We start from the raw sequence: 27,209 nt of genomic DNA, 5'->3' as shown, positions 1-27,209 counted from the left end.
GCCCGCTAAGCAAGCTAAGTGCCACCCGCAGCCCCGACGCCAGGGTCCTCGTCCCAGTGGCACATCGGATCCCAGGCCTCCGGCTTCCTCCTAGCATCGGGGGGGGAAAGGGAGGGCTCGTGTCTCGCGCTAGCGGGACCACCCTCTAAGAAGCCCAAAAAACTTCCCGCAGCTCCCTGTTTAGTTCAGGCGGCTGGGGATTTCACCACTGTAAACAGGCCCGCTGCACTGCGCGCGCCTTTGCAAACAAACGCCATTTTCGCGGCGACCCAAATAAAGCACAAAAAGAGTATGTTTCAAGCACACAACACACGGGTTTCACGGTCCCCTTTTGTTAGGCGGCCCCCTGCCAGTTGTTTCACTGACTTCTCCCCAGGTGTCAGCCTTTATAGTCAGTCCAATACTCAATATGTGCACAAATCACAATATAAGGGTATCAGGTCCCCCTGTGTTAGGCGGCCCATCCCAAAACATGTGTCCAACCCTAGCCACACATGCCCTGGCCTGGCAAGCCATCCCCGGTGTGTCGAGTTGGGTTATAAACACAATAAAGCGAGGCTACTCGCTCCAAAGTTTCAGGCGGTTATAGAGACTTCGGTGCGAAGCGACATGGCTCACGTGCTTCGCCCTGAAATACACAATCTGATAGCAAAAGGGGCGATTAGGCAGCCTATTAGTCACGGTGAATCACGGTTGTCTTCGGACACTGATTCCCTGGCTGGCTCAAGACTGGTATCTCGAGGGCGTGAGTTTGGGTGTGACTTCCACTTGGAAGGTGGTTTTCACAGACGCATCCCACCAAGGTTGGGGAGCGTTACACGAGGGCAAGACTGTCTCTGGCCTCTGGTCGAGCACGGAGCAGAGCTTACACATCAACTGCCTGGAAATGAAAGCGGTTTGTCTGGCCCTCAAAGCTTTTCTGCCAAACATCAGGGGACACCAGGTGTTAGTCCGGACGGACAATACATCTGTGGTGTCTTACATAAATCGCCAGGGCGGCGTCAGGTCGGGCAGCCTGTGCGCCCTGGTGAGAGATCTCCTTATTTGGGCACAAACCAGTCTGAGCTCCCTGAGAGCAGCACATATCCCAGGCATCCTCAACACGGGTGCAGATATGCTGTCACGGGGCAACACTCCCCTAAGCGAGTGGTCTCTGAACCCTCAGACGGTGCACCTGATATGGAAAATGTTTGGCGAGGCCGAAGTTGACCTCTTTGCCTCGAAGAACAACACTCATTGCACAGTATTCTTCTTGAAAAGCAGGGATGCGTTGGCCCATCGTTGGCCCAACCGCCCCCTTTATGCATTTCCCCCAGTCTCAATGATACCCCAGGTTATCGAGCGGGTCAGGGTGAGCGAATGCCCAGTCCTCCTGGTGGCCCCCCTCTGGAAATCCAGACCGTGGTTTCCGGAGCTGGTTCAGATGGCCGATTCCGTTGAGGAAAGACCTCCTCACGCAGGCGGAGGGGACGATATTGCATCCACGACCCGATTTATGGGCTCTTCATGTGTGCCCCCTCAATGGGTACCCGGGGACCTTCCTGAGAAGGTCCTGAGCACAATCAATGAAGCCAGGGCCCCTTCTACCAGGTGCCTGTATGCTTCTAAATGGTTAGTGTTTTCCAGCTGGTGTCTGGACAAACGTTTTGAACCGGTGTCATGTGAGATACCAGTGGTTCTCTCCTTCCTACAAGAGCTATTGGACTCGGGCAGAACCTTATCATGCTCCGGTGGCTGGCTGGTCACTGGGAAAAAATTACTTGGTGGTACGGTTTCTGAAAGGAGCCAGGAGGCTTAACCCCTCCAGACCTCCATCTGTTCCGTCTTGGAACCTCTCCACAGTCCTTTGAACCGTTTGAACAACTTCAGGCGGTTGATCTCAAAATTCTCTCGCTAAAGACTGCTCTCCTGCTGGCACTGGCATCGGTCAAGCGAGTCGGAGATTTGTAGGTGCTCTCTGTGAGCCCCTCTTGTTTGAAGTTTGGTGTCGGAGATTCGAAGGTCGTTCTCAAACCCAGACACGGCTATGTGCCTAAAGTGCTTTCTACTCCGTTTAGAGCACAGGTGATCACTTTACTGGCCCTTCCCCCTCCCTCAGAGGATGGGGAGGCTAATTTACTCTGTCCTGTCAGAGCACTGAGAATTTATCTGGAGCGCTCTGCGTCTTTTAGACAATCAGAACAGCTCTTCGTCTGCTTCGGTGACCGGTCCAAGGGGGCGCCCGTCACAAAGCAGAGGATATCCAGATGGATAGTTGATGCTATTTCTCTGGCATACACCTCAGTGGGTCAGGTTTGCCCTATTGGTACTAGAGCCCATTCGACTAGAGGCATGGCCTCTTCTTGGGCTTGGTCTTCTGGGGTTCCCATTCACGAGATATGTGCGGCGGCCGGTTGGTCCTCGCCTTCTACGTTTGTGAAATTCTATAATATGGAGGTTCCTTCCCTGCAGGCAAGGGTCCTTTCAGAGTGAATTCAGACCAGACAGGTGTTCGGTCTTACCCACAAAATATGTCAATGTCATAAGCACACATTCATTCATTCATTATAAAGCCCGCCTCCGGCCGGTTATCATTCCCCTTATTAGGACCCGACTCTGTCTGGTCTTATGTTAGGGGGTTAAAAAAAAAAGAAAAAAAAAGATGAATGTTTGGACATTACATTATTAAAAAGGTATATTATGAGGCCCGGTGGTGTCCGGTCTTATTTTTATACACTGGTTTCTGGCTGACTCTGTAACCTCAGAGATCTAGAGCTGCAGTTCAACCAGCTACTCGGTGCGGCGTTTTGCATGGCGTCCCCACTGCGTATAGCTACGTAATACAAAGTGGACGTTCTCGAAAGGGAACGTACTCGGTTACTAACTTAACCTCGGTCCCCTGAGAGTAAGGGAACCAGTATTGCGTAGCCGGTCGCACTGAGTAGTGTGGCAGAATGTCGCTGAAGGAGATGTAACCTGCTATAATGGCTATTTCGGGGGCTTTTATGGGCTATTGCTACGCCCCTTGTGGCGGGCTCTGACGTGTATGACGTAATGATAGCTCATTGGCGCACATGTTGGAGCCGCCCGTGCCATTGGATGTGCAGTTGCCGCAGCACAGCCAATAAGTGAGCAAGACACTCACTGTGCTAGCTGTGCAGTTGCAAAATGCGTTTTACATTTTAAGCTTCAGAATTCGAGGAAAAGGAGTTTCCCCACTGCGTATAACTACACAATACTCGTTCCCTTACTCTCAGGGAACCGAGGTTATGTTAGTAACCGAGTATGTTTTTTTCAGAATTCCATATGGGCAACACATGTGACATACACTACTACAGTATTCCTCACATTATGTCACAAAAATAAATCAAGAAAATCATGATGGATGTAGTGATTCTCAGTGACAGGTGCAGTCTTAAAGTGCGTATGTCAGGTTAAATTTGTAATTATAATTAACACAAAATAGTTAGGGGAAATACACGTTTGACAAGTTGTGTATTGTTTTGTATGATTTTCGATACCTAAAGGCAGAATATAAGATGAAAAAGTTTGTTATTTTCAGTACTCACTTAAAACTGCTCCTCCCCCAAAACGGATCGCTTGACGTCATAAGAGGGAGACGTCTCCCCAGGTCGCTGAGAAAGTGAGTTTGTGAGCTGTGTTGATAATTGTACGAGTGATAGAGCAAGAGAATTAGTGATTAGGACATTTATTTATTTAGTTAGCTATTTAAGTTAGGTAGTTAGTTAGGTATACGCAGGCGTATTTTCATGATGGTGAATTACTGCGTTTGTGCTGAGTGCAAAAACACTGTTAAAACCGGTCACAGAGTCCACTTTTTTCTAAAAAGCAGGTCTGTGTTCCGTGCCTGGGTCAACTTTGTTCGGACCAAACGCGCTGACTTCAGTGCTGCTTCGGTATCCAAGACCTCGGTCATTTGCAGCGCACATTTCTTCCAGTTTTTATGTTTCCACTGTTCGATCGCGCCCGCGTCTCTCTCTCTCTCTCTCTCTCTCTCTCTCTCTCTCTCTCTCTCTCTCTCTCTCTCTCTCTCTCTCTCTCTCTCTCTCTCTCTCTCTCTCTCTCTCCACTTCAGTGCTGCTTCACACAAACACACACACACACCAACACCAACATATTCCAGCATTGCAATCTTGACATCGCAGCCTGTTCATTATAGCCACGGTCCACGGAGCTTCAGAGCTAAGACGGAGCTACAGATTATGTGTCCCTAAATAACCCGCGTATCTAACAGTAGTTCCGCATTAATTAATTTGCACGCGAGTTTTATTTATTTTTATACTCGTGTATATTTATGCACCGAACCGTGACGCCCGTACCGTTTCGGTTCAATACGAATACATGTACCGTTCCACCTCTAAGTTATGCCTATATACACCTGCCCAACTCTCCACTGGTTCTCTTCACACCAGATATTTATGTTTCTTCGATAGGAATTATCATCTGTCTCACGACTGGGAGGCTCAAAATTGTATGGCTGTGGGCCATCGTAGGTTTGAGGGGGATTTTGGATCTCTTTAGACTCAAAACTCTCCATACTTGAATATAACTTTTTTGGCACGTCTCCCTCTTCTGACGTCACAGCTTAGCTGTGTTTTAAAAATATGATCTTGACAGAAATGGCTATAAAGCTTACTGTAGGGCAATTACAGTAATAATTTTAATGATAATTATACTTTCACTCAGACATCTAACCCTTATTTAATATATCTAAAAAAAAAAAATTAACCTGACATGCACACTTTAACCATCACAAATCACTGGTCAGGAATTTAGCAATAATTGCAACAAAAACTGTAGATAAAGTCACTTTTTACAGCTTTTTACAGGAAGAAGACTCATTGTTGTTCCACTCAATGTTAATGGCTTCAAACTGTTCATGAGTAGTTGACAAATGTTTCCCAGTTTGTTTGAGTTTAATGTGAGACCATATATTCACTATATGGTTCAAATCTGGACTCTGACCAGTCCAAAATATGAGCCTGATGGACTTGTTCTCAAGCCACGTCTTGGTTGTCTTGGAGTTTGGCAGGAGCATTGTCTTGTTGAAAAATAACATTTGATAATTTCTCTTTAGTTTCTATTTCTCTTTTTAACTTCTCATTTGTGGGAAGCAAGTCATTCTGCAATATTATCCTGTACTCCAAAGCATTAAATAATTTTTCACAGTGAAGTAGCTCGGCAATACCAGCAGCACAATGACACCTCTTCCTCCATGCTTCACTGTGCTAGAGATGCATTTATTATTATATTTAACTTCCCATATTCTACCAAAAACTTAATTTTGTTCTTTTGTTCTCTCTACAGCAGAATGGCAACCAAACTCACTTGACATTACTTGAAATAATGAATTCTGTAACTTAACATTTCGGACAAATGAAAGAAAATCTAAAAATGTAAAAAGGTTTCTGTGAGGGTTAGATTTCAGTCAATAGAGAGTCTAGAAGAGTGTGTGCATCGAATTTAAAGTATCGATTGCAAATTCAATTACAAAGGTTTCTAAGATGACTAATAATTTTACCCGGAAAAGCATGTGCATACACTTACTCGCAAGAGTATTATTAAACACTATGTTCAACACACACAAACACACACACATCTTGTGGTAAGAGGATCTAATTTAATCTTCCGGACACACTTTTGGACAGAATCTCTGAGAGACGGCTTAAACTTCATGCTAAACATGCACAGTAAGGTAGCAATATGTCATCTGTGCTTTCCTTCCTCAACCATAGCTGTTTTTATTCATGAGTTTATGCATAATGCAGAGATTGACATATGCATTAGATACTACAGCTCAGTATTATTTAAGGTGCAGATATGTTCAATTAAATTCTGCAGCTAATGAGGTAATAAGCAAGTCTTGAGGGTAGGCCGGTACTGCGTTTAATCCTAGTGTGTCTGTTTTACTCAGGCATAAAGGAGTTCAGTTACACCATTGTTAAAAGAGTAAAAAGTCAGTATGATAAAATTTGTTAATGGTGCAGAGACAAATACATATCTTCTGCCAAGACGTTCCAGAACATGCCAACATGGTGGACAGCCAACAGATATAACTGTATTCCATTCAAAGTTGGAAGAGGGTTGTTCATAAAGTCAAAAGGTTTCAGTGATTCTCCCCTGCTGCTGAATCTATGCTTGTCGCTGCTGAATCTTCAGCTCAATGGAAAAAGAAAAATCATATTTTGAGTTGTGAAAACTGAACCCCGCAGTCAGTTTTGAATACAATGCAATAAAATGCTGCATGGAAAAAACAACACACAACAACTAGCGTAGTCTGATTTACAAACAAATGACTTATGAATACATTCTTTTTAGAGAATCAAAAACATACAGAGTGCACATACTAGTGCAGCTGATCAGTCCACATCAAACTGAGAGCTTGTGAATCGAAATTGCATTGAATTTGGAAATCTGTATCAATATCTAATCGTAGGTCATTTTGAGACAGTACCAGGCTGTCGCTTCACACTTGCAGTGTTTTTTGGTCTTTTCTTGTTTTTGTCTTTATGGACTGTATTCCAATTTGTATCCTACAAATCAATAAAAACTGACATTTTCAGGCCGGATCCAATTGAAGCTTCCTTTTGTTATGTGCCTCCAGTTGAGGAAGAAGATGTCTATGTTCCACTGGCCTACCATGGGCTCTCTCCCAACTTCCTCTGAAGTGTTTGCTGAGTGACTTCTGCGGACGGGCCGATCGTGTCTCGGATAGAGGGCTTCTGTTGCATGGTAACTGTTCCCACTGGGTGTTCACACTTACCACTTGGGAGCTGTGGGTCGTCTCGGGTTGCTTGCCACCCCCGCTGCACTTGTCGCTCCGGCAGAGAAACTTCATCTATTCCACTCTCATTCATTCTGTTTGGACTGGTGAATTGGACACAGTCAGATCCACCCCATCAAGTTAAAAACCCGACATCCTGCAGCGGTCTATTGCACTGAAAATCCAGACTTGCAATGGTTCACAGTATAATCTCCATCTCCTATTTGTGTTCGCCTATTTTCGCAAACTCTCGGTGAGTCACACTACAACTTCAAACAGGACTTAAACAGGTAACTGAAACAGACTTTTGAATTTGCTAATCTCACACAGGTCACTTTTGTGCATTTGTTTATTCGACAAATAGCTCCACGTCCTCTCACATAACAGTGTGAGATTGCAATGGAGAAGTAGAGTGCACTCACTAATAGCGCAAAAACACTGCTATGATCTTGGAGAGAATAATTATGAATCATTTACCTAGACCCGGAGTTCTTAAAGAGACGCAACAATGTATTTTCTCTCCCACACATATATTACTGCGAATACGATGTTCCTCAGCCAGTAGCACTTCTATAAATCATTCATGTTGCTACAGAAAATCTTTGTCACCTCCTGTATGCGTTCCCTATGGGTTTCTAAAGAGCGTGGGGTTGTTAGGGGAAAAACACGCTTAACAAAACTACAAAGCATCAATCTTTTATCCTAACGTGCTCTCAAACAGTGCATATGCAAACTGCTTGTGACAGCCAAGAGGTGTCCACAGCACATGGCCCATTGTTTTAATGAGCACTTCTGGCGTCCGGTAAAGGAGGCATGGCCCTTAGCAAACATGCACATTTAAGAGGTGAGATGCACCTGACAGGGTCAAGGGTTCTAGTGGGGTTCTGTCACCCAGAGCCATATTTTTGAAGAATCAAAGAATCTATTTTCACCTGGCTAATTACTAATCCTGAGTTAGAGGACACTTTTATCCAAAGTGACGTTCAGGGACACTTAGTACAGGGACGTTCCCCTGGAGCAACCTGAGGTTAAGTTTCTTGCTCAGTGACACAATGGTGGGTTGACTTCTGTCCAACTTCATCTAGTGCAAGTCATGGATGACCCTTTCGGGGTTTACTATTACAACGACCTTTTGGTTAGCAATACAGATTTTGACTACAAGCTACAACAGAAGAATAAAGGGATGGCCTGAATAGGAGTAACAATTTCATTAGAATAATAGAAAAAAATATTTGTTAGCCTGATTATCCAACACGCACAAGGATAAAGCAATATTTTTAGTCGCGAGTGAAACAGATTATTGAATGTAGGGCTGGTCTTGGTTCAGTCCATCTGTGGTGAATTGGATGGAGGCATATCTGAATGCAAGCTTGTATTTGATAGTAACAAAGCGGCCGGGTTTAAGAGGACTAAATGATTGGAGAAGTCCGGTATATGTCACAAAAGAGCAGTCTATCGTTTCACCGAAAGTTTGATTTGTCATTTTTAATTAAAATGTCATAAGGTCGAGAAAAAAAAATGAAACATGCATGGATGAATCATTCACAAGATGCATTTCGACTTTAATGAACATCTAAAATTACAAATCAATGGTGAGTCCGAACCTTTTTTTATTTTTTCATAATCTTTAAATAAAAAAAGTATCATTTTAAATAGTAAATAATTTTACTTTTATTTTATTATTTATTTAAATCATTTTATTAATTATACAAGGCATATTTGCTATTTGAAAACAATAAATGGAATAGAGTAGCATAAAAAATGGTCTTTTCAGCATAGAATCAGACACTATTTTAAGCACTGCCCACATCCTGTTCTATCCAAATACAGATACAGATAATTTAGTCATTACATCAAATACAGAATTATATACAGATAATGGCTTCGCTGCACAAACCTATTAAGCAGACAGGTGCTGTGACAGGTGTGTATCATCAGCGTCTCAAGTCTGCGCTGAACTGGAGTCTGTGTTGAAACACATTCAAATCCTTCATCTTTCAAATTAACTGTCAAGAGATGAAGGTATTATAAAAAAGAGATTTGGTGGCAATGGGGGTGTTTTAATACAGAAATGATAGACAAAAAAGGTGATTTAGAACACAGGGCTTGAGACTCTGATGATATTCATCATGACATCGCAGATCAGACGGCCATGTGAGAGAGCAGATGGCATCTGTGAGAGGTGTCATGCACAGACGTGACACTGCCAAAGATCTGTAGAGTCAGGTTGATTGGCAGGTTTTAGCTCCATCAAGCTCCCAAAACTTCTCTCATATTGCCTTTTTCTACATTCCATCAGTCAGTTCAGTATGTTGACTGACTGGTGGTAGCTGTGACCAACATAAGCTGCACATATAATTGGCCTCTTGTTCGTTTTTGAAGCGTTATGATGTTTTGTGATGCCAATGTATTGGATTTATTTTAATAAAACATACAAATAAGTAAGCTACACCAAAGTGATTGTGTGGGCCTTTTCGTCTGATGTTGACCTTCTTAATCCTCACTCTCTCTAAAAAAATAAAATAAAAAATAAACTTTTTTGAGGGGGGCGGGGGGGCATGGGTGCAGTAAACACTATTACCAGTGTTACATTATGTTCAGCTATACACTGATTGTGATTACATTACTTGCCCACCACCCCACAGTCGTTTTGCATTTTTATAGAAATAAAATAGTTCAGTTGGACAACGGACACTACAGTTATAAAGTGAGGTGCGTCTGCTCCATAGAGCAAGAGAAGCAGCACACAGCCGCAGGAGTCAAGTGACGAGAGTGACAAATGTTTTGCCAAAACATACAGGACGATAGATAATCACTGAAAGTGGGATCTACAGGAACATGCCGAGAAGGATCTTCAAATACTTCTGAAGATAACCCAGCCAATAGATCTGTTTACAAACACAGATTTAATGCAGATAAAATAAACCAATGGACCCTTTTGACTTTAAATATATACATAATCCTTCAATATCCTGATTCAAGCATTAAAATGTGTCCCCACTGGCTGAGTTTGAGGAGATAACATGATCAGAAATTGATATTATTTGAACCTTTGTCACCCCCTTGGTTTCTTCCTACATCCCCTTGGACATTTCCCGGTGCCACAGTCACCTTCAATCTCTGTAAAGCTGCTTTGTAGCAAGTGCCATTACATAAAGTGCTGCACAAATGATTCAGAATTGAATTGAATGCAGATTTAGCTGAGGACTGTGACTATAGAGGTTGTTTTACTCATTCACGCAGCAGAGTTTGAGTGCAGAGTGGAGCCTCTCACAGCCACGGTGAATGAGAATGACGTAACCCGCTGTAAGGTTTCTGAAAGCCGCACGGCTTGATTGGCATGAGAGATTTGGGATTATCTGAGAATACTTCTTTTTTTTTCCAACTCCGAATTCCATTAATGTCACTCCTCTCACTTCCTGAGTAGCTAAAACACTCTGTCTCGCTCTCTCTGGGGTCAAGTAAACAAGCCAATAAGAGTGGAAAAAAGATCAATAGGTTAGATGCTGAACCAAATTTTCCTGATGAGTTTGACCTAGGAGTCAAGATTACATCTACTCAGCATTATATTACTCACACACTCATGGCACGAGAGTTCAAGAGGTCAAGCAGCCAAATGCACAAAATTAAATCGTATCATAACAAATCAAATTGTGCAAGATCTTATGAGGTACTTAAGCTTTGTGTACTATGAAAATATACCGTAAATTTCACACCTCAACCTTTAATTCCCAGTCTAAAAAGAGCTTTAATTGAAACCAAGCATTTAGCTTATTCAGCAATCCTTGCATTTCTGTCTTTGGAAACCCGAATACGTCAGCACACGTTAATGTGTGCAGATCCGTAGAAAACTAGACCCGTTTCTCCCTTCACATATGAAGGTGTTTCTTAAAGGCATAGCAGCAAAAACAGACTAATTCTGAGAGTCCATGAAAAGGTGAAACTATTGAAAAAATAATATAGTATATCAAAACAATTTGTAGGGGAAAAAATGCACAAAAAAAGGTCGTTTTTGGCCCTGAAATGTATCCTACACCTCAGGGGGATCATAATAATAATCCTGACTTGAAAATGATAGAATCTGTTAAAATATGACCAAATGGACTGGAGTTTAAACACTGGTATTGCATCTGCAGGACATATAAATATGTGTCAGGTGAAAAAAAAGAGGGGGAGAGAGAGAGAGAATATGCTTTGGTAATGCAAATGTAGTTGTTTGTCATGCCAATTAAGCACACTAAATAGAAAGTGAAAATCGAATTAAATTAAGAGAAGACAGAGAAAGAGCGAGGAACACGCTCATTATGACAAGAAAGTTTGTGTTCACATTTGAATCAATCACAGCCAATAACACTGTTCAACATGCAAAACAGAGGACTGGCATGTAGTATTTCTCCTCCTTTTGCCAAGTTGAGCATAGAAGTTCAGAGAGCTCAGGGCTAATGCAGGATAAAGCAATTACTGTAGGAGGTCTAGGTCAAATCCAAGCTGGTGGTGACATTTGGAGAGGAACTCTCACATTGTTCAGAGCTGGAATATCTCCAATGATTCTGTTCAACACCTGTAGAAAAGCAACAAAAGTATATTCAGAGGATCTCCATTGATTTTTTGAGATGCATACTGCACTTTCCACAGGCAGACTTGAATAAAAGTACAAAAGGGTTTGGGGTTGGTAAGATTTTTTTTAATGTTTTTTCCCCCCACCAATAATATTATATTATAATTTAAAATGGCTGCTTTCTATTTGAATATTTTTTTCAAATATAATTTATTCATGTGATGGCAAAGCTGAATTTTCAGCATCATTACTCCAGTCTTCAGTGTCACACGATCCTTCAGAAATCATGCTAATATGATCAAGAAACACTTATTATTATTATCGATGTTGAAAACAGTTGTGCTGCTTAATATTTCTGTGTGGAAACCATGATATTTTTGTCAGGGTTCTTTGAAGAATATAAAGTTGTTGTTTTTTAAACAGCATTTATTTGAAATTGAAAACTTTTGTGAAATCAGAAATGTCTTCACTGTCACTTTTGATCATTTTAATAGGTTCTTTCTGCATAAAATAATAAAAAAAATGTTCAAAAACAAAAAATCTTACCGACTCTAAACTTTTGAACGGCAATGTATAAATGGCAAAAACACTAAGTCTAAAAAGCTAAGTGCTTAATAACTGAGATGTATCACTCTGCTTTGAATGTGGGCAACATGTTGCTACTGATAATGTCCATTAGAGACAGGGGCATCAGGTTTTCCACTGAACTTCTACTTGTACTTGTAATGAGTTGAGTATTTCAACGTGAGTATTTGACCAATAGCTTTGTAGGAAAGAATCTCTCTGTCCCATCAAATCCCTTTGCAGTCTGAAAAATTCTGAGCAGATTTGCCAATTTAGGTAGCCTGACTTCGTCATACTCATATTCTAGTCAGAATGTGAGTCTGATACTGCTCCATAGGGCTTTGATTATGAGGCGTGTCTTAACCGAACCAGGAAAAAAAAAAACTCTGCACTCAATTGGATAGACCTACAACCAATCAGAGCAACGCAGTAAGTGTTTTTTTTTTTTTGAGCTACGCAAATTGTCAACAGAACTCAACTACACGCACGCTGGAATAAGTTGTAAAATAATGAGGGTTGCTTCTTTTACTTGGTCCTCCATGAGTGCGAGTGTGCGACCAAAGGAGAAACCACAACGACCACAGGGTTTTCATTGCGTCCCTCTTCTTAGCGACCATCGGAGCCAGATGATAAAATAAACTTTTGCCGAATCCCGTAGGAAGGACGGCAAACACATCTTTCCGATCGACAAATGCCTTGATTGCAGTTCTCTGTTCGTCTTTTAAAATGAATGCACTGTCGATTTATTTTACAACATACGCGATAGCAGAATCTATACATCTCAATTCTCCAGCTGCAGTCATCTTTTGAGGGAAACCAGTTCAACCCAAGCGCTCTTTGATAACATGATGATTACGTAACTGCAGATCATCTGTCCATCATCGTATAAAGCCCGCCCTGGCAATTTGATTGGCCCGACTAATTCTGATCGAGTCCAGACCGAACTTCCCGACCAAAAAATGTTGTGGGCGGGGTTCGGGCTGGCATCCAGGCTACAATTTAGGCTCTTCCCTGTCAGATTTGAAATGCACCAAACATGCAAAAGAAAACCCAGAGTGTATTACCTCATAACCACAGCGCGAGGCAAAATGATGAAATATGATGTATTCAATTTAAAAATCACCCAGACAGCCCATTATTCAATGCCTGCTGACAAAATCATCAGAGCATCTCTCAAAACTACTGCACTGCTATAACAGACAAAAAGCACAGCTAAATCTGTTTCAAATCCAAAAGTCCTGTGATTTTTCTCTCTTTAGAGATGTAAAGAGCGCTGCATTGTTCTCGAACTCAGCACCATTATGCCATTACCCGTGTTGGCAACAAGATTTTAGATAAATAAAAAATATTTTACAATAGCAGAGTTTCCATCTTCATATTTAATGGCAATTTTGGGATCATACATAAAAAAAGCTGGATGTAAACAAGAGGATAAAAATTTAAAACCCTCTCACTTGAGGTGGATTTATATTTAGTAAGAAGAGTGTAAACTATGATAGAAACCAAATCTACCAAATAAATCTTTAGATGCACTTCAAAAAAACTCAAAAAATGTGACTTTGCCTCAACAAGTTTGTCTACAAGCTCTAAACCTAATGTAATTTATTACATTCGATAAATGAGCAACAGTGGCTTCAATTTATTTTTACTTTTCCATTTTGCACCAGTTTCCACAGAAATTACTATTTATTTATTTTGAACCCATAGGATGGAACCTCTGATTTAAAGTGCTGTCACATTAGTAAATTTCTGAAAAATTTTGTGGGCAAAAAAAGGTCCATTATCTATTGTCAATATTGTCAACATTAGCAATGTATGAAGCACAGCTCACACAGAAATCAAACCAAGCATCTTTCTGTTGCTCGATGTGGTGAATTTTCATGACAAACTGAACCCAATGCGAAATCTGCATGGGGAAATATTTTATATCTCATGGATTGCTATTGAAATGGTTGGATTTCACCCTCAAAAATTCACAGAACAATAAATGTGACAGCACCTTTTTTCAAGGTTTTTTTTTTTTTTTTTTTTTTTTGTATATATACAGAAATTGATATATACAGAAATTTGCAATTTGCAATTTGCAACTATAATTGCTTTTGTTTACTGGTTAACAGCCCTGATCACACTCTCACATCCACATCTGGATTCTCGCATCGCCCGTTTGCACGCTCTTCCATCACTTGCATCACTGCAAGGCCATTTCAAGGACAATTTCCTTCGTCCTGCAGAATGGAGCAGCTCAAACTCTCTGACCATTAACTCTCCCAGCTGTTTCAAAAGAATGTCTTATAAATCACATGACTCAAACCACAAGCTTCCCCAGACCACACCACAAGAGAGACAACTATAATCCTTTTTTAGCTTAATAACCATGCAATGCAAATCTGCTTAATGAAAGCATATCAGGATACTGTACTTGTTAAAGAGTGAGTGAGTGATAGATAGATAGATAGATAGATAGATAGATAGATAGATAGATAGATAGATAGATAGATAGATAGATAGATAGATAGATAGATAGATAGATAGATAGATAGATAGATAGATAGATAGATAGATAGATAGATGGACAGATGGATAGATGGATAGATGGATAGATAGATAGATAGTTAGTTAGTTAGGGGAGGGGGCAGCTGATTATCTGATGGTTGTTATTTATTCATTGTAAGCAAGAGCAGTTCATGGGCAGTAACCTGGTCACTCGACAATATAGGAGAGGCTCTAGGGTCCTGAGTGGATCTCACCAACCGTTCTGTCTCCAGAACTCGCTCTAATTAAACAAGGTTCTATCTATATTCGTCCTTTAATCAAGCATGCTGTTTACACAGAGCTCATGGTGCCGAACGCCACAAGAGGCATGAGCTTTGTCCTCACGTGCACGTGGCCTCTGTGAAAAGCAGGTGATTAATACTCGCTCCTTAGTGTGTACTCATAATGACCTCATTATATTATTCCCAGGGCATTCATAAACATCTAACACAGAGCACTCAGATGAAAAAATTCATAAGCGATGTAAGCTGAGACAATCTTAGTAATGATTGTGTATATTGTTTTCATTTAATATTAGTGTTGCACTGCTGTTAGCTGTAACTATGTGGTCTCTTAGTCTGGTGACCACTAGAGGTACACAAGGGGATGCTTAAAAATGTGGTCAGTGAAAAAAAAAGGCTGTATATGTGTTATTTAGGGCTGTCAAAGTTAACGTCAAGATATTTGTTAAACAAATTAAACAAAATGTTAAATTACCATTCATTCTGCTTCCAGAAGTCATGCGATTAATCATGGTGTTATTGTACTGACAGGTACATAAAAGTAGAATAAGTAGATAATATTATAATAATTTGCTTTAGTACGTAAAAAAGCCAATTATGGTATAACGAGACTCTGTAAATATAATTAATATCTGTAAAATATTTTATTAATATGTCATCTGAATATTATCAGGAAAATATTTACTTTAATAAATTAATCAAAAAAATATATTTTATTTTATTTTTATTACTGTGAAAATAATTTAATAAAATCTTTTTACATTCTCTCAAATTTTCTATGGAGACCATTGAGGCCCCCTAGGGGTTTGTGGGTCACAGTTTGAAAACCTTAAAACAAGGCACTTTATCTGAGATTTCTCCAGGGGAGATGTCCCAGTAGCACAAAAAAAATACCTTTGAATGAAAAAGTTCCTTTGGTTAAAAAATATGCCGACTAAATCAGAGTAGACCATTGAAGGTGGGTTGTTAACATAAGCATTAAACAGAAGACTTCAGTGGCACTTGTGGAATTGCCACAAATTGCCTTAGCAAAGCATTGGTCTCACTTAAGGAGTCTTCAGACTATTACAACAAGCAGCTCTGATTATTGAGACCCTAACAATTGTCATTGTTGCCATTTAGTGCATTATTATCATTATTTAGATTATAATGTTTTTTTGGCAATATTGCGATTAAACTTTACCTCACGTAAACGCAATACTTCGATCAAACTAATCCGATTTAGCGCATAATCGTAGTAAACATATTTGCATTAAACTATGTGGCGAATGCCGATTTTAATCGCAATAAACAGGCATGTATACACCTTAATCTCATTATTACCGCTCTGACCATAGTGCGCATGTGCTCGGTTCTACACTGATGCCGTGTGTTGTTCACACAACTTCATGGATGAACAGTAACTATATTCTTAAATTTTCTCTTCTCCAAATCACTAAACTCTGTCAACACAACTCGCTGCGCAGTCTCTGCTCAGTATCTTCATCCAGACGGTGCAAAAAACAAGAAACGGCAGCGTAGGCAAACCCGGCATTGCAATGTTCATCATGGCGCCGAAAAATATCCAGTATGTCTATAAACATGTATTTTGAATGTGAGTAGATTAAAACAATGGCCAGTAACATGCATACTGTATGGCTATCTTATACTTATTAGTGAATAATCAGAATAATGAAAATTGAATACAAACTGGAGTGAAGAGTTCTGCTTGTGTTATGTAAACATCGATTATTAGAAATAATTGCATTATTGGTGCACATACAAACATAGTCATTGAGTAAATATTTTTTCCCGTCTGAGGCTACAGATATTTGAGATCTGATATGAATGAGATGTCCAGTAATTTGAGGCTTAAACTACATTAAAAATGAAACTGAGTTCCTGACAGTAGCCATTTTGGATCTCATTAATATGAGACACTGGCCGTAGCTGCACTGGGGACCCGGAGTAGACAAGCTGCCATTTTGAAAGGGCACGTCAGAATGTGAATTGCCAACTAAGACCACCTCCTGACTCAGCTTTAGATAAGACACAGTGAAAGCGCAAGAGCGTGAGAGAGACAACTGGAACCCATGGACCGTTCTTGTACAGCCGTAGGAAACTTATCTCTAATAGTTCAGTTACCAAAGAATCTTAGGTGTCATTTGAATTTATCTGTGTGAATACGTAAGAAATAATGTGTGTGTGAGGACAGGTTTTCATCAAAGTGTGTCACTTTTCTGTATATCTGACAGTAATGACATTTTTGTCTCTTTATTCCTCACAATTGCACATTTACAGTTTATTAAGACATTGTGACTTTACTGTATATCTAGCAATTGTGACTATTTTTTTTAAATTGCAATTTTATTCCCCACAATTGCAAATGAATCATTTGAAACTGCGACTTAACTACATAACTAACAATTGTGACTTTTTTAAATTCCGAATTGTTTTCTCACAAATTCCACTTTATATCTGACAAGTGCAACTTCATAGCTCACATATCTTATAATTGTGCCAATATTTCCACCTTGGTGAATGCTGCATTTTACTAGAATGAGACAATCTGAAATAATTTGACCTGTGACGTTTAGCCAACATGTATCAATTGTTACTTACCCTCACATTCGGTAGCGGCTCCTGACCCGTAAATTTAGGTAGGGCAGATTCTGGGTCTTAGCACTAGTTTATGATAAACATTTTGTAAGCTTTATATTGTAATCCCTGAACACACGCAATTCTATCTTAGAATTGCCGTAATTTAGTATTCATTGCCACTGAATGTTGTTTTAAAATACTACAAGTTGTGGAGGAATTCCAGTGAGGAAAAGAAAGACATGTCTTTTCTAAAACATAAAATAAACACAACAGAACTATATAAAGCCTATTCACATGCGCATGTAAACTAAAGGATGTATGCTTTGATTAATTTGATACGCTGCTCCACATAGGAAGAACAGACATGTTACTGACCTGATGCAGTCTAATATGCACATAGCTGAAGCGGATTGATGTCGTCTTGGTCTGAAGCGAGGTTTACGCAAGGTAACATGAAAATAAGAGGGGAAGCCTGAAATCTGCCCCAATGGCTCTGAATTAGAGCTTGTGCAGTTCCATTTTTCACCACAGATTTACATTGGAAAATTGTGGGTTGCTGTAGACCCAGGGAGGGCTCAGGCATCCGTTGCCCTGCTTAGTATAATTAATACACACCTACCGAAGCCATACATTACATTGTAATATATCCTGCTCACTTTCCGACTTAATCTGAAAAATATTTGTTGCAGAATGCTAAACATATTTACAATGTATTTATTCATTCAGTTTATAAAGAGGTCTGCGATTTGGATGACCTGCCCTTACAGGCGAGCCACGGCTGCTCACACTCCCGATATGATATAACCGTATATTACAGGTGGGTTGATAAGCAGCCTAAACCTATCCAGAGGATGAAAAAAGACCTTATTGACTTCCAAAAAAGGAAAGCACCACAGACAAGATGAAAGAGGAGGAGACCGAGCAAAGAATTAAGGAGAAATCTATGATCTTTACAAGGGAGTGTCAAACCTTTTGAGCAAAGGAAGATCTGACAGCATCCAGGATGACCATTTCTATTTCCTGTGGCCTAGAAGCCAAATAGTTCAAACCAGGGCTTTAGAAAGGCTTAAGAGGAGAGAAAAGGCAGAAGGGGTGAGAAATTGAAAGGGACAGGATAAAGAGAAGAGAAGAAATAAAAAGAGCTGTTCAGAGGACTCCAATGTGACGCTAAAAGTTGTTTTCACGCAGGACGTGACCTTTTTCAAGCGGTTTCCCCTTCAGGTGACTCTATTTCTCCATGTCAGCACTTTTTCCCCAAAAAGCACAGCAGGACATAAGGACACTTTTGCCTCTTGAATATTAGCTTGACTCGTCACAACAGGAATCTGCTATCTTGCATTATTGTCTCTCTCACAAAAAAAATAAATCTGCACTGGTTCATTGTTATGCAGTAGCACAGTCTCTCTCACACACACCGGGGGGAAAAAACCCCTTCCTCCTCTACTACACACACACACACACACCTCTGCACCCACACACACTGACCTACTGTGTGAGATGTCTGTGTGGGTGAATGATTTAGTCACACAGCTGTAATGAGTAATTAGACGTAATGCCCATAGCGGCACAAATGCAAGTGAGATAAACACACAGCTGTGTCCTCGCAATACACACTCTCACCTGAGCCACAAGCTCACGCTGTGTGTCATCTCTCAATATACAGGATCTTAAGTCATTTTATTGACTGGTGGGTAAAAGCCTGGAACTATGCTATGCCAAAAGTCTATGTGTGTTGCTGATAGAGAAGATTAAGTGGCTGTATGTGACTGTGGGTGTGCACTTGTGTATTTTTTACAGGTGAGTTTCTTCTCAGTAGGGTGAATGTGAGCTAAAGAGCAAAGTGAAAGGTCATCACCACTCAACTGTCACTCAAAACCAGGGAGGCTAATCGATCCCAGAGCCCCTGGAAACAAGACAGAAGAGCAATACTCTGTGCCAGATGTACTAACGCTTTTGCGCCCACTTCAGGCGTATTTTTTTCGCAAAGTGCGCATAAAAGTAAAACCATGGCGAGGTATGTACGAACGGCACGCACCGAAATGAAAGCGCAGACTGCCTGTCGCGGGAACGGAAAATGGCAAAATGCGCTTTTCGTGTCATGCATATGCATTCATGGGATGGTCAAGGGGAAAGTGGGAGTGTCACATAAAGAGATGGGAGGGGAAGCGTAAACTGCGCCTAATTATGTATTCCGCGTTATGTACAGAAAAAGCCGGTGAAAGCGCGCCTCTATTTTGCGCTGAAAATTCTCCGCCTCTTAAAAGCAGGTGTAACTTAGGAAGCGGGTTTCCTGGCATATGCCTCCTGGTGAAATGGCAGCAGTAATCCGAGCAAGACGAAGACATAGGCTAAGGAGACGAGCTGAAAAGATTTTTGCCACAAGAATCACACTTTTTCAGTTGAGTGAAAACGAAATCATTAAGCGTTACAGATTAAGCTCTACGCAATATTACAGTTACTGGAAGAAATCAAAGATGACATCGAATCTCCGACTCAGCGTTCACATTCCATTCCAGCAGTTGTTAAACTCCTCGCTGCATTACAATTATTGGCATCAGGATCATTTCAAACAGTCATAGCATCAGCAGTGAGAGGAGGAGGCCCATTCAATTGCGCGTTTAAATACGCGCAATTTACGGTATAGTGGATGGGGGGACAGGCGCTGATTACCTGATGAACTGCAGGTTTAGTACGTAACACACACACTGCGGTTTCACATCAAGCGCTTTCTGCATCTTGGCCATGGCGCTATTAACGCTGCGTTCGCAAATGTACATACATCTGGCCCTCGGTGTCCCCAGGATGGCCAATCATTCCCATTGTCATCTCTAAACACTCTGGAGCCGGATTCAACAAACATTCTCAAGAATAGAATTTTGCTATTTTCTTCTTATTTTCTAACTCAAAAGTGCCCCTTACTATGCTTTTTAGGATATTGCTTTCCATGCATGTTATAGATGTCTGTAAACGTAAAATGTCTGCAAAGTTTCAAAGATCAATGTGCACAAGAAATTGAGTTATTCTCTCCCAAAAGAAAGAACCCAACTTCCTGAAACAAGTTGTCTTAATTACTGCATGAACCTACGTAGGTTTGTAACACATTTGCATAATGCCAGCCTATGGTCTTCATTGGCTGTCCGCGAACAACGTCTACTCTGACGCGTCCTCAAACACTGTAGTTGTAACTGAGACCTAGAAGAGTCTGGTTCGTGTTGTCAACATGTCGAGAAGACACTGTTTCCTGCACTGCGAGAGCGAATCCACTTTGCATTCACTTCCAATGGATGAGGACTCAAGCACAAATAGATGCGCTAAAATGCTCAGGAAGCCTCTGGAGCAGAAATTCAGATTGTGGGCGTTTCGTTTCCAACATGTGCTATAAGCAGTAGACTAATCACAAAAGACTGGGCCATCTGACCAATGAGAGGAGAGTAGGCTCTCGGAAAGTGGTTTAGAGACCAAATCCATGATCGTACTGTTTCAGACAGTTTCAAAAGTAGGTGATGCTGCAATGTATATCATAAGAAAATGTACGTGTTTTTTTACCTTGGATGCATGTAAACCTATTGTAGGAGAAAGTAGTGAACCATGACTCTTGTACCTTGGCCCTCTCACCCCTTCCCTCGTCTGGAAAAAGTCAACTCAGCCTAAAATCATCCTAGCTTATTGTGTCCTCTTCTATAGTGCTGCATACATTACCTTTGACAAGTAATGCAACAAACAAACAGCACAGTGAGTGTGAGAGTTTTCACCAAAATAAAACAAAATTTTATACAATGCAAACCCTCATTACAAATAATTGCATCATCTCACAATCGTTAAGTGCATTTCAGCGGAATATGGTGACAAAATGTATGACACACAAAACCAATAAAATATTATGTAAGCTGATACATCATGACAGCGATCAGAACAAAGCAAATTAGTGAAAGACACTTCAGTATAGGTCTTAAACCCCGCCCTCTCAATGTAATCAAATGGGCCACGAGCCAAACTAAAGAATCCAATTACACTTCAAATCCCTTTTTTCCAAAGATGGCTCCTGCCATTTTAGGTACTTCTTAACATGCAGACGCATTTTTCCAATTAGTTTGGTTGTAGTTAGTTATTTGATGCTATAAAAACAGGGTATAACGTCATGTTTGACACCTATGCTTGCGACTGAGTCTATGGGTTCGGGAGTGTGGGCGGGATCAACTCATGCCACTCCAACTCAGGCTCACTACTGTGCAGACTTGGGCTCCGAATGACGTAATCGGCAAGGACCGTTACTGGATATTTTGGCTTCGTTTTTCTACAGTGGAGAGAAAGCGGAGACGCGCAGTCCATATTTTTTAGTCTATGGGTTGAAATGCTTTCAAAAGCTTTGGCTCTCTGCACCAAATTTAAGCTCTGGTGTATGTCTGTCTTCCTTTGCCGATTAACTCAAAATTTGCATTAAAAGTTAATCTTGAAAACAGCATGGATAATAAATTAGCAACAATGTCCTTCTCAGTAATGTTATGCGGTTTCCATAGTGAACAGTGCTAGCTATATTATCAGAGTCCCACCCATTTAAAGGGACAATTCGATTGGTCAATTTTCCCGTCATTTGCAATTAGTCTCTCATTGACTAGCTATTGCTTGGCCCTCTGTATTTTCATAGCTAGACCACCAATCACTGAGCTTAAAGCGTTAGGTGAAACGGGCATCTTTCATTTAACCATCACATTCCAACACAAACTGAAAAGGCAGATTTGAAAGGTTTATTCCCCAAGAAGATTTAGATGTTTACACATGTGAAATAATGAATTCCAAAAATAACATTAGAACTAATGTCTTTTTAATAAAAGTTTTAATATAATTTTTAAAATAATTTAGGCCCTCTTTGAGGGAGCTGACGGTTCCCCTATGGTAGGAGACCTCCAGAACAAAACTAGGAAGCTTAATAAAGGGGCACTTTAAAAATATTTTATATTCTCAAAAACATTTCTTAAGAATGTTCTTATCTTTGTTTTTAACATAGTTCTAAAGATAAAACTAAGACAAATTTTAATTCCTGAAAAGAATGTTCTTAAAATCATTGTAAATAATTAAAAGTTATTTAAAGGTTTTAAAGTTTAAAGAATTGCTTGGGTTGTTTCAAATATTAAGCATTACAACATAACAGCTACTTATAATAAATATCTTCAAGTACTCTTAAGTGACAATGCAAACAATGATGCGTGACATAACTTACTCAATAGCAACCTTGTTTTAAATTTTATAATTAAGACATAATTTACTCATATACTCTAGTAGACACACAGAGATACCGGACACATTCACTCTAGAAAGAGAAATGGAGCGCAACTGAAAGCAAGACCACTCCAATTTGAGGCTCTTTAAAAAGAAGCATTTAAAATACACGCCGCATTTTAAAAAATCCAACGTCAACGTCAGAACTCCCACCAAGCCAACTGCGCCAAAAGTAGTGTGCGTAATTATAATGATTACTACAATAATCTCCAGGAAGTGCAAAAAATGGCCTTTGAGGTGTTTTTTCATTGAGTTCGACAGCAATTCTGCCACACAATCAATACAAGCAATCTATTTCATTCGAAATTTCTCAACTTCTTTAGAAGATTTTCATGAAGCCGGACCATGGACACTTTCTGTAATATGAGAGAAATTTGTTGTATTAATATCTGTTTTTAAAATTAATCTCAGGTAGCCACGATCAAACTGAAGATTTGCTTATATGAGGAAGGGAATGAAAATTTACATTTAAATCAGCAAATATAAACTTGCTGTGTTCTGTGAATGAATTTCTTAATGCTGATTTAAACAAATAAACAAACGGAAGCAAAAAATGTCTGAAGTGGACAGATGATGATAGCTGGCCTTCATGCTTGATAACATAAATCAAGTCCTGCTACATTCATAAATCACTGTCTGTGAGCGGCACTGCTGTTCCAGCTTGCCTGTGTGACACAAACACCCTCAGCATGTTACCTCATATGTTCTCAGCACATTTCCACATGGGTACACTTCCACTGGATTCTGATTCCAAGAGGTGCTTATTTAGTTAGTTTGAAAGGCAAAGAAGAAGATTTAAATCGAATTACAATACAGACAGAGAGGAGGAAATCAACACTTGAAAGCCCTGGAGATGCATAAAAAGAAATGGAAATCCCACACTTGCTGCTATTCTACTTGTTGACGTCAGAGCCTCACGAGAAGGTCCGACGATATCGGGAAACTGTTCAAGCAAGCGGATCGGACAGAAAGATAAAGTAAAACGGAGTGGTTAATCAATTGCTGAGAGATCCCAGTCACTCACTCACCTTCCTGTACTGCCTGGAAGGGGTTGTTGGGCTCGATAAGTTTGATAGAATGGGTAATCCTCTCGCTCTGGAGGATGTCGTCATTCAAACTCAGGTCTGAAATGGCAAGCTGAAAAACCTCGTCGTCCCGTACGGCGTTTTGTTCAAAAATAGCTCCTGTTGAATGAAACAGAATGTATGTAGCTATTAATATATCATTCACATTGGAAACCATTTCACAGTTATTCCAAACTTTCCTATCAATCTCCAGGGTAAAGATGAAGAGGGTGCAGATTCATAATGTGCATTAAAATGTTGAAACTATGTTATACCCTTTCAGGTTATAGAGAATGCACCATATAACCATCAGACACAATTTACAGCAACTTCCTCACCTGTCAATAGCCAACAGCACTTTAGGAGTGAGTTCAGCACCATGGAGAGCGCAATCACTGGAAACGCTGTAAATATTCTATACGCATCCTTAATTTGTCAAGGGCGTTTTACAGTCTGTGGAAACACAGTGGGTTGTTGGCCTACGGGAAGATCTTTTATGTCAAGGGGATCTTATACATGATAAGGTGCATCCGTGGCAAATTTGAGCTGTTTTTATATGTTGTTAGAGTTTACAGAGTCCTTGAAAAGTCATTCAATTCAGAAAGTGAACAGGCCATGCAAAAATCCCAGACAGATGAATGAAATGGAAAAATAAAGAAAAGGATTGTGCTCTTACTGCACAGCTACTTACAAAATAAATAAAAACCTGGATATGAAGTATTGATTTGAGAAAATTATTTTATTATCTTACTGGTAGATTAGCTTAAAGCTTCCACAAATGAAAACAATCAGCCTAGCATACAAGACGAACACTGAGGCAATATTACAATATTAGTTTAGATACCATTCATTTGCAATCTAAATGTTTTGAATTGCACGATTCTACCAACGTTCAGAGACTGGAAATAATACAATATACATGGTTTGAGCACTAGTTTGTTAATGAAAATTGCCTGTTTAGAGATCATTATACAAAATGATTCTGTTCAATGCCACGATTGACCTATCAGATTCAAGAATTGCAGAGGGCCATGTACTAAGCAGGGGAATTTTTTTTTATTCAGCTGCTTACAGATTAATCCTAGACATAATATTGCACAGAGCAATTTAAACGTTGACTTCACATGACTGAGTAACCCATAGAGTTCTGTTTCACTAACAAGACCATGACACTTGGAAATACAGCCCAGTATTAAATCAAAGTGTGTCTGGATGCAATCAATAAGGCTGATTTGTGCAGGACTATAAACAGTGACCCATCAATGATATGACACATTGAGATCAAGGCGACAGTGATAAAATGCCTGAAGTGCCAAAGGTGTAGGAGAAGCAAATAGGGCTTTATTCAAGCCATGGACTGAGGCAACAATAGCACGCATTTTAATCACTTAGCCAACACATGCAGGTAAAAGACAAATAAGATGTTTAAGGTTATAAAAAGGAGAAACCTTTTCAAAACCTAGTTAAAAATACATACGATAAGCTTTTATACTGCATGCAAGCTTTGCATTTGTGGTTACTATATATGCATACATATAATATTTTCCTTTAAATACAAGTTCATTAAACTTAATCTTTTTTTTTTTTTTTTTACAAATTAAGGTATTTTTAACAAATATCCTAAAGTTTTGAATCATGAATATCAAGACGCTTTCTTTAAGTCACTCTAGTTGACATGAACAAAATGTCTTTTCATTAAAAATAAATCAAAATACACAATCATGAGGGTCTAAAAGTGAACTCTCTATTTTGGTTTTCTTGTCACATGACAACAAAATGGCTTCATGCATGTCCTTACACCAAACTGACTTTGGCAGACAAATATTAATAATATTTCAATACAAAATATATGTACTTCTTAATTTTAAGGATAAAGGATTAGGCCAAATTATGCCAACATTTTCTATTATCTCTTTTAAATTTAATACCTTTTTGAATAACTTCCAGGAAAAAAAATTAGTGTTACCTCATTTGCCTATACAGTAGCCTACACAGTTAGAAAATAATTGTCCACCACCTAAAACCACCTATAGCCAGGATAAAGTTAAAATCTATACAAAGGATAACCAGTTATTAAAAATAGTGTAGACCAAACCTGAGAAGAATTATAAACGGGTAACAGGTAATATAACAGGTAACTAAAAAGGGGTCAGTTTAAAAACTAAGCTTCAAATCCAATTTTGAGTGATCTTTGTGGTGAGGAGAAGAGCCAAGAACACCGGATGATGGAGAACATCCACTGCATACAAAAGAGAGCTTCCCTACCAACAGAATAGCACCAGAAGCACCAGAGAAAACATCAGAATACGACAAGAACCAGTTTTATTTATCCTAATGCTAACCAGTTGTATTTAACCACATTTCTCAAAGTAACATATTTACAGGTGTTTTGAGCCAATCTATTCAAGTCAGCAAGCAAACCAATTCCGTTCCCAGTGTAAGTTACCGGAGAGGACCGAATGCAGCATCTAGGCTGCTAAGCTTACTAATACAAACGATTGATAAAACAAAAGCGTCTGAGAAAAAGATTATTCGATCTACAATAATTAGACAATAACACAAGTTGAAGTTCAGTTAAGAAACGCCGAGCAAACATTCACGAGAAGAGACTTGTCGCGCGCTCATACCTCACTGAACGGAATTAAAATTTCCGTCACGTTCAACAGAAAGTTCAGGCTTAAGGGTGGGGAGGGGTGGACTGGAGATAACCCTGAAAAAGACTGAGATAGACGTCTCGTCTCGATTTGATTTCGTCTCGTGTAGCTAAAATCACTACGCGTTCGCCACCACGTGAAATGCACTTTGTGGACCTGTTTGCTAATGTTTCCTGGCAAGTTAAAGCCATTTCTCAAATGACAAACTGTCCTCTATCAAGTCTCAATCTGCACGCTTTAGACTTTAAAAAGCGATGTACTGAAGAAAGTCATCTGTGTCTGTCCAAGACCGTAGCCTACTTACCGATGTGAATAATGGAGTCCGCGCGAGCTGAGCGGCACTGCAGGATCCATAAGGAGAGGCTGATCACGAGCAACTCCATCTCCAGTTCTCGCCCCGGTGTATCATCCACGCGTCCACGTCGTTTCAAAAATCCAGTTCCAGAGAAAAAAAGAGCGCGCGCGAGAACGACCACTGTGGAGGAGATCAAGGATGCGTCACTTCTATCTTTCTCCGAGATCTATTAAAATTGAGAGTGAGAAAGGATATTTCGCGGGGGGAAAAGAAGCTCTCAAGGGAAGGAAAGCAGAAGAGGAGGGGTAGGAGAGCAAGGGAAACGACGGGGGTACCACGGTCAGAGGCAAAGCAACGGGTCCGCGCGCTCCAGCTCTCACTGTGGTTTGGATACTGCTAACTGCAACGCAGAGAGAGTCCCCCCCTCTCTCCTCTCCTCTTCCCCCTCTCACTCTCTCTCTCTCTCTCTCTCTCTCTCTCTCTCTCTCTCTCTCTCTCTGAAAGCTCGCAGATCTTTGCGTTTCGCTCCACCACGTGACCGAAGAATCGAAAGATCGGGACGGTAAGGTAAAAACCAAGGAGAAATGAAATCTGCGCGCGCCGGAGAGAGTCGGCACAAGCGGAGTGGTGGCGGGAGGTCTAGCGCAGCCCTCAGCGCGTGAAGTTCAACCGACCACCAG

At 40.3% G+C, this 27,209-nt stretch overlaps 1 protein-coding gene across 2 annotated transcripts in view; it reads right to left on the bottom strand.

Annotated features, from left to right (window-relative positions):
• The window catches only part of grid1a (glutamate receptor, ionotropic, delta 1a), a 367,672-nt gene extending 340,720 nt beyond the window's left edge, over positions 1-26,952 (bottom strand). The window contains exons 1-2 of one of the 2 annotated variants that reach the window (XM_056238894.1): positions 26,539-26,952; positions 23,545-23,700 (exon numbers count right to left, since the gene is read on the bottom strand). In XM_056238894.1, coding sequence (XP_056094869.1) covers positions 23,545-23,700; positions 26,539-26,617 — 235 coding nt within the window. In that variant the 5' untranslated portion in view covers positions 26,618-26,952. The remainder of the gene's footprint in view (positions 1-23,544; positions 23,701-26,538) is intronic. The other variant, XM_056238895.1, reaches the window with a different exon arrangement.
• Positions 26,953-27,209: the final 257 nt, after the last annotated feature.

Source organism: Rhinichthys klamathensis, unplaced genomic scaffold (assembly GCF_029890125.1).
Source record: "Rhinichthys klamathensis goyatoka isolate OS25496 unplaced genomic scaffold, OSU_Roscu_1.1 h1tg000547l_1, whole genome shotgun sequence".
Taxonomy (NCBI): domain Eukaryota; kingdom Metazoa; phylum Chordata; class Actinopteri; order Cypriniformes; family Leuciscidae; genus Rhinichthys; species Rhinichthys klamathensis.
The sequence above is the reverse complement of the archived record's forward strand: the minus strand, read 5'-3'. Positions and strand labels throughout refer to the sequence as shown.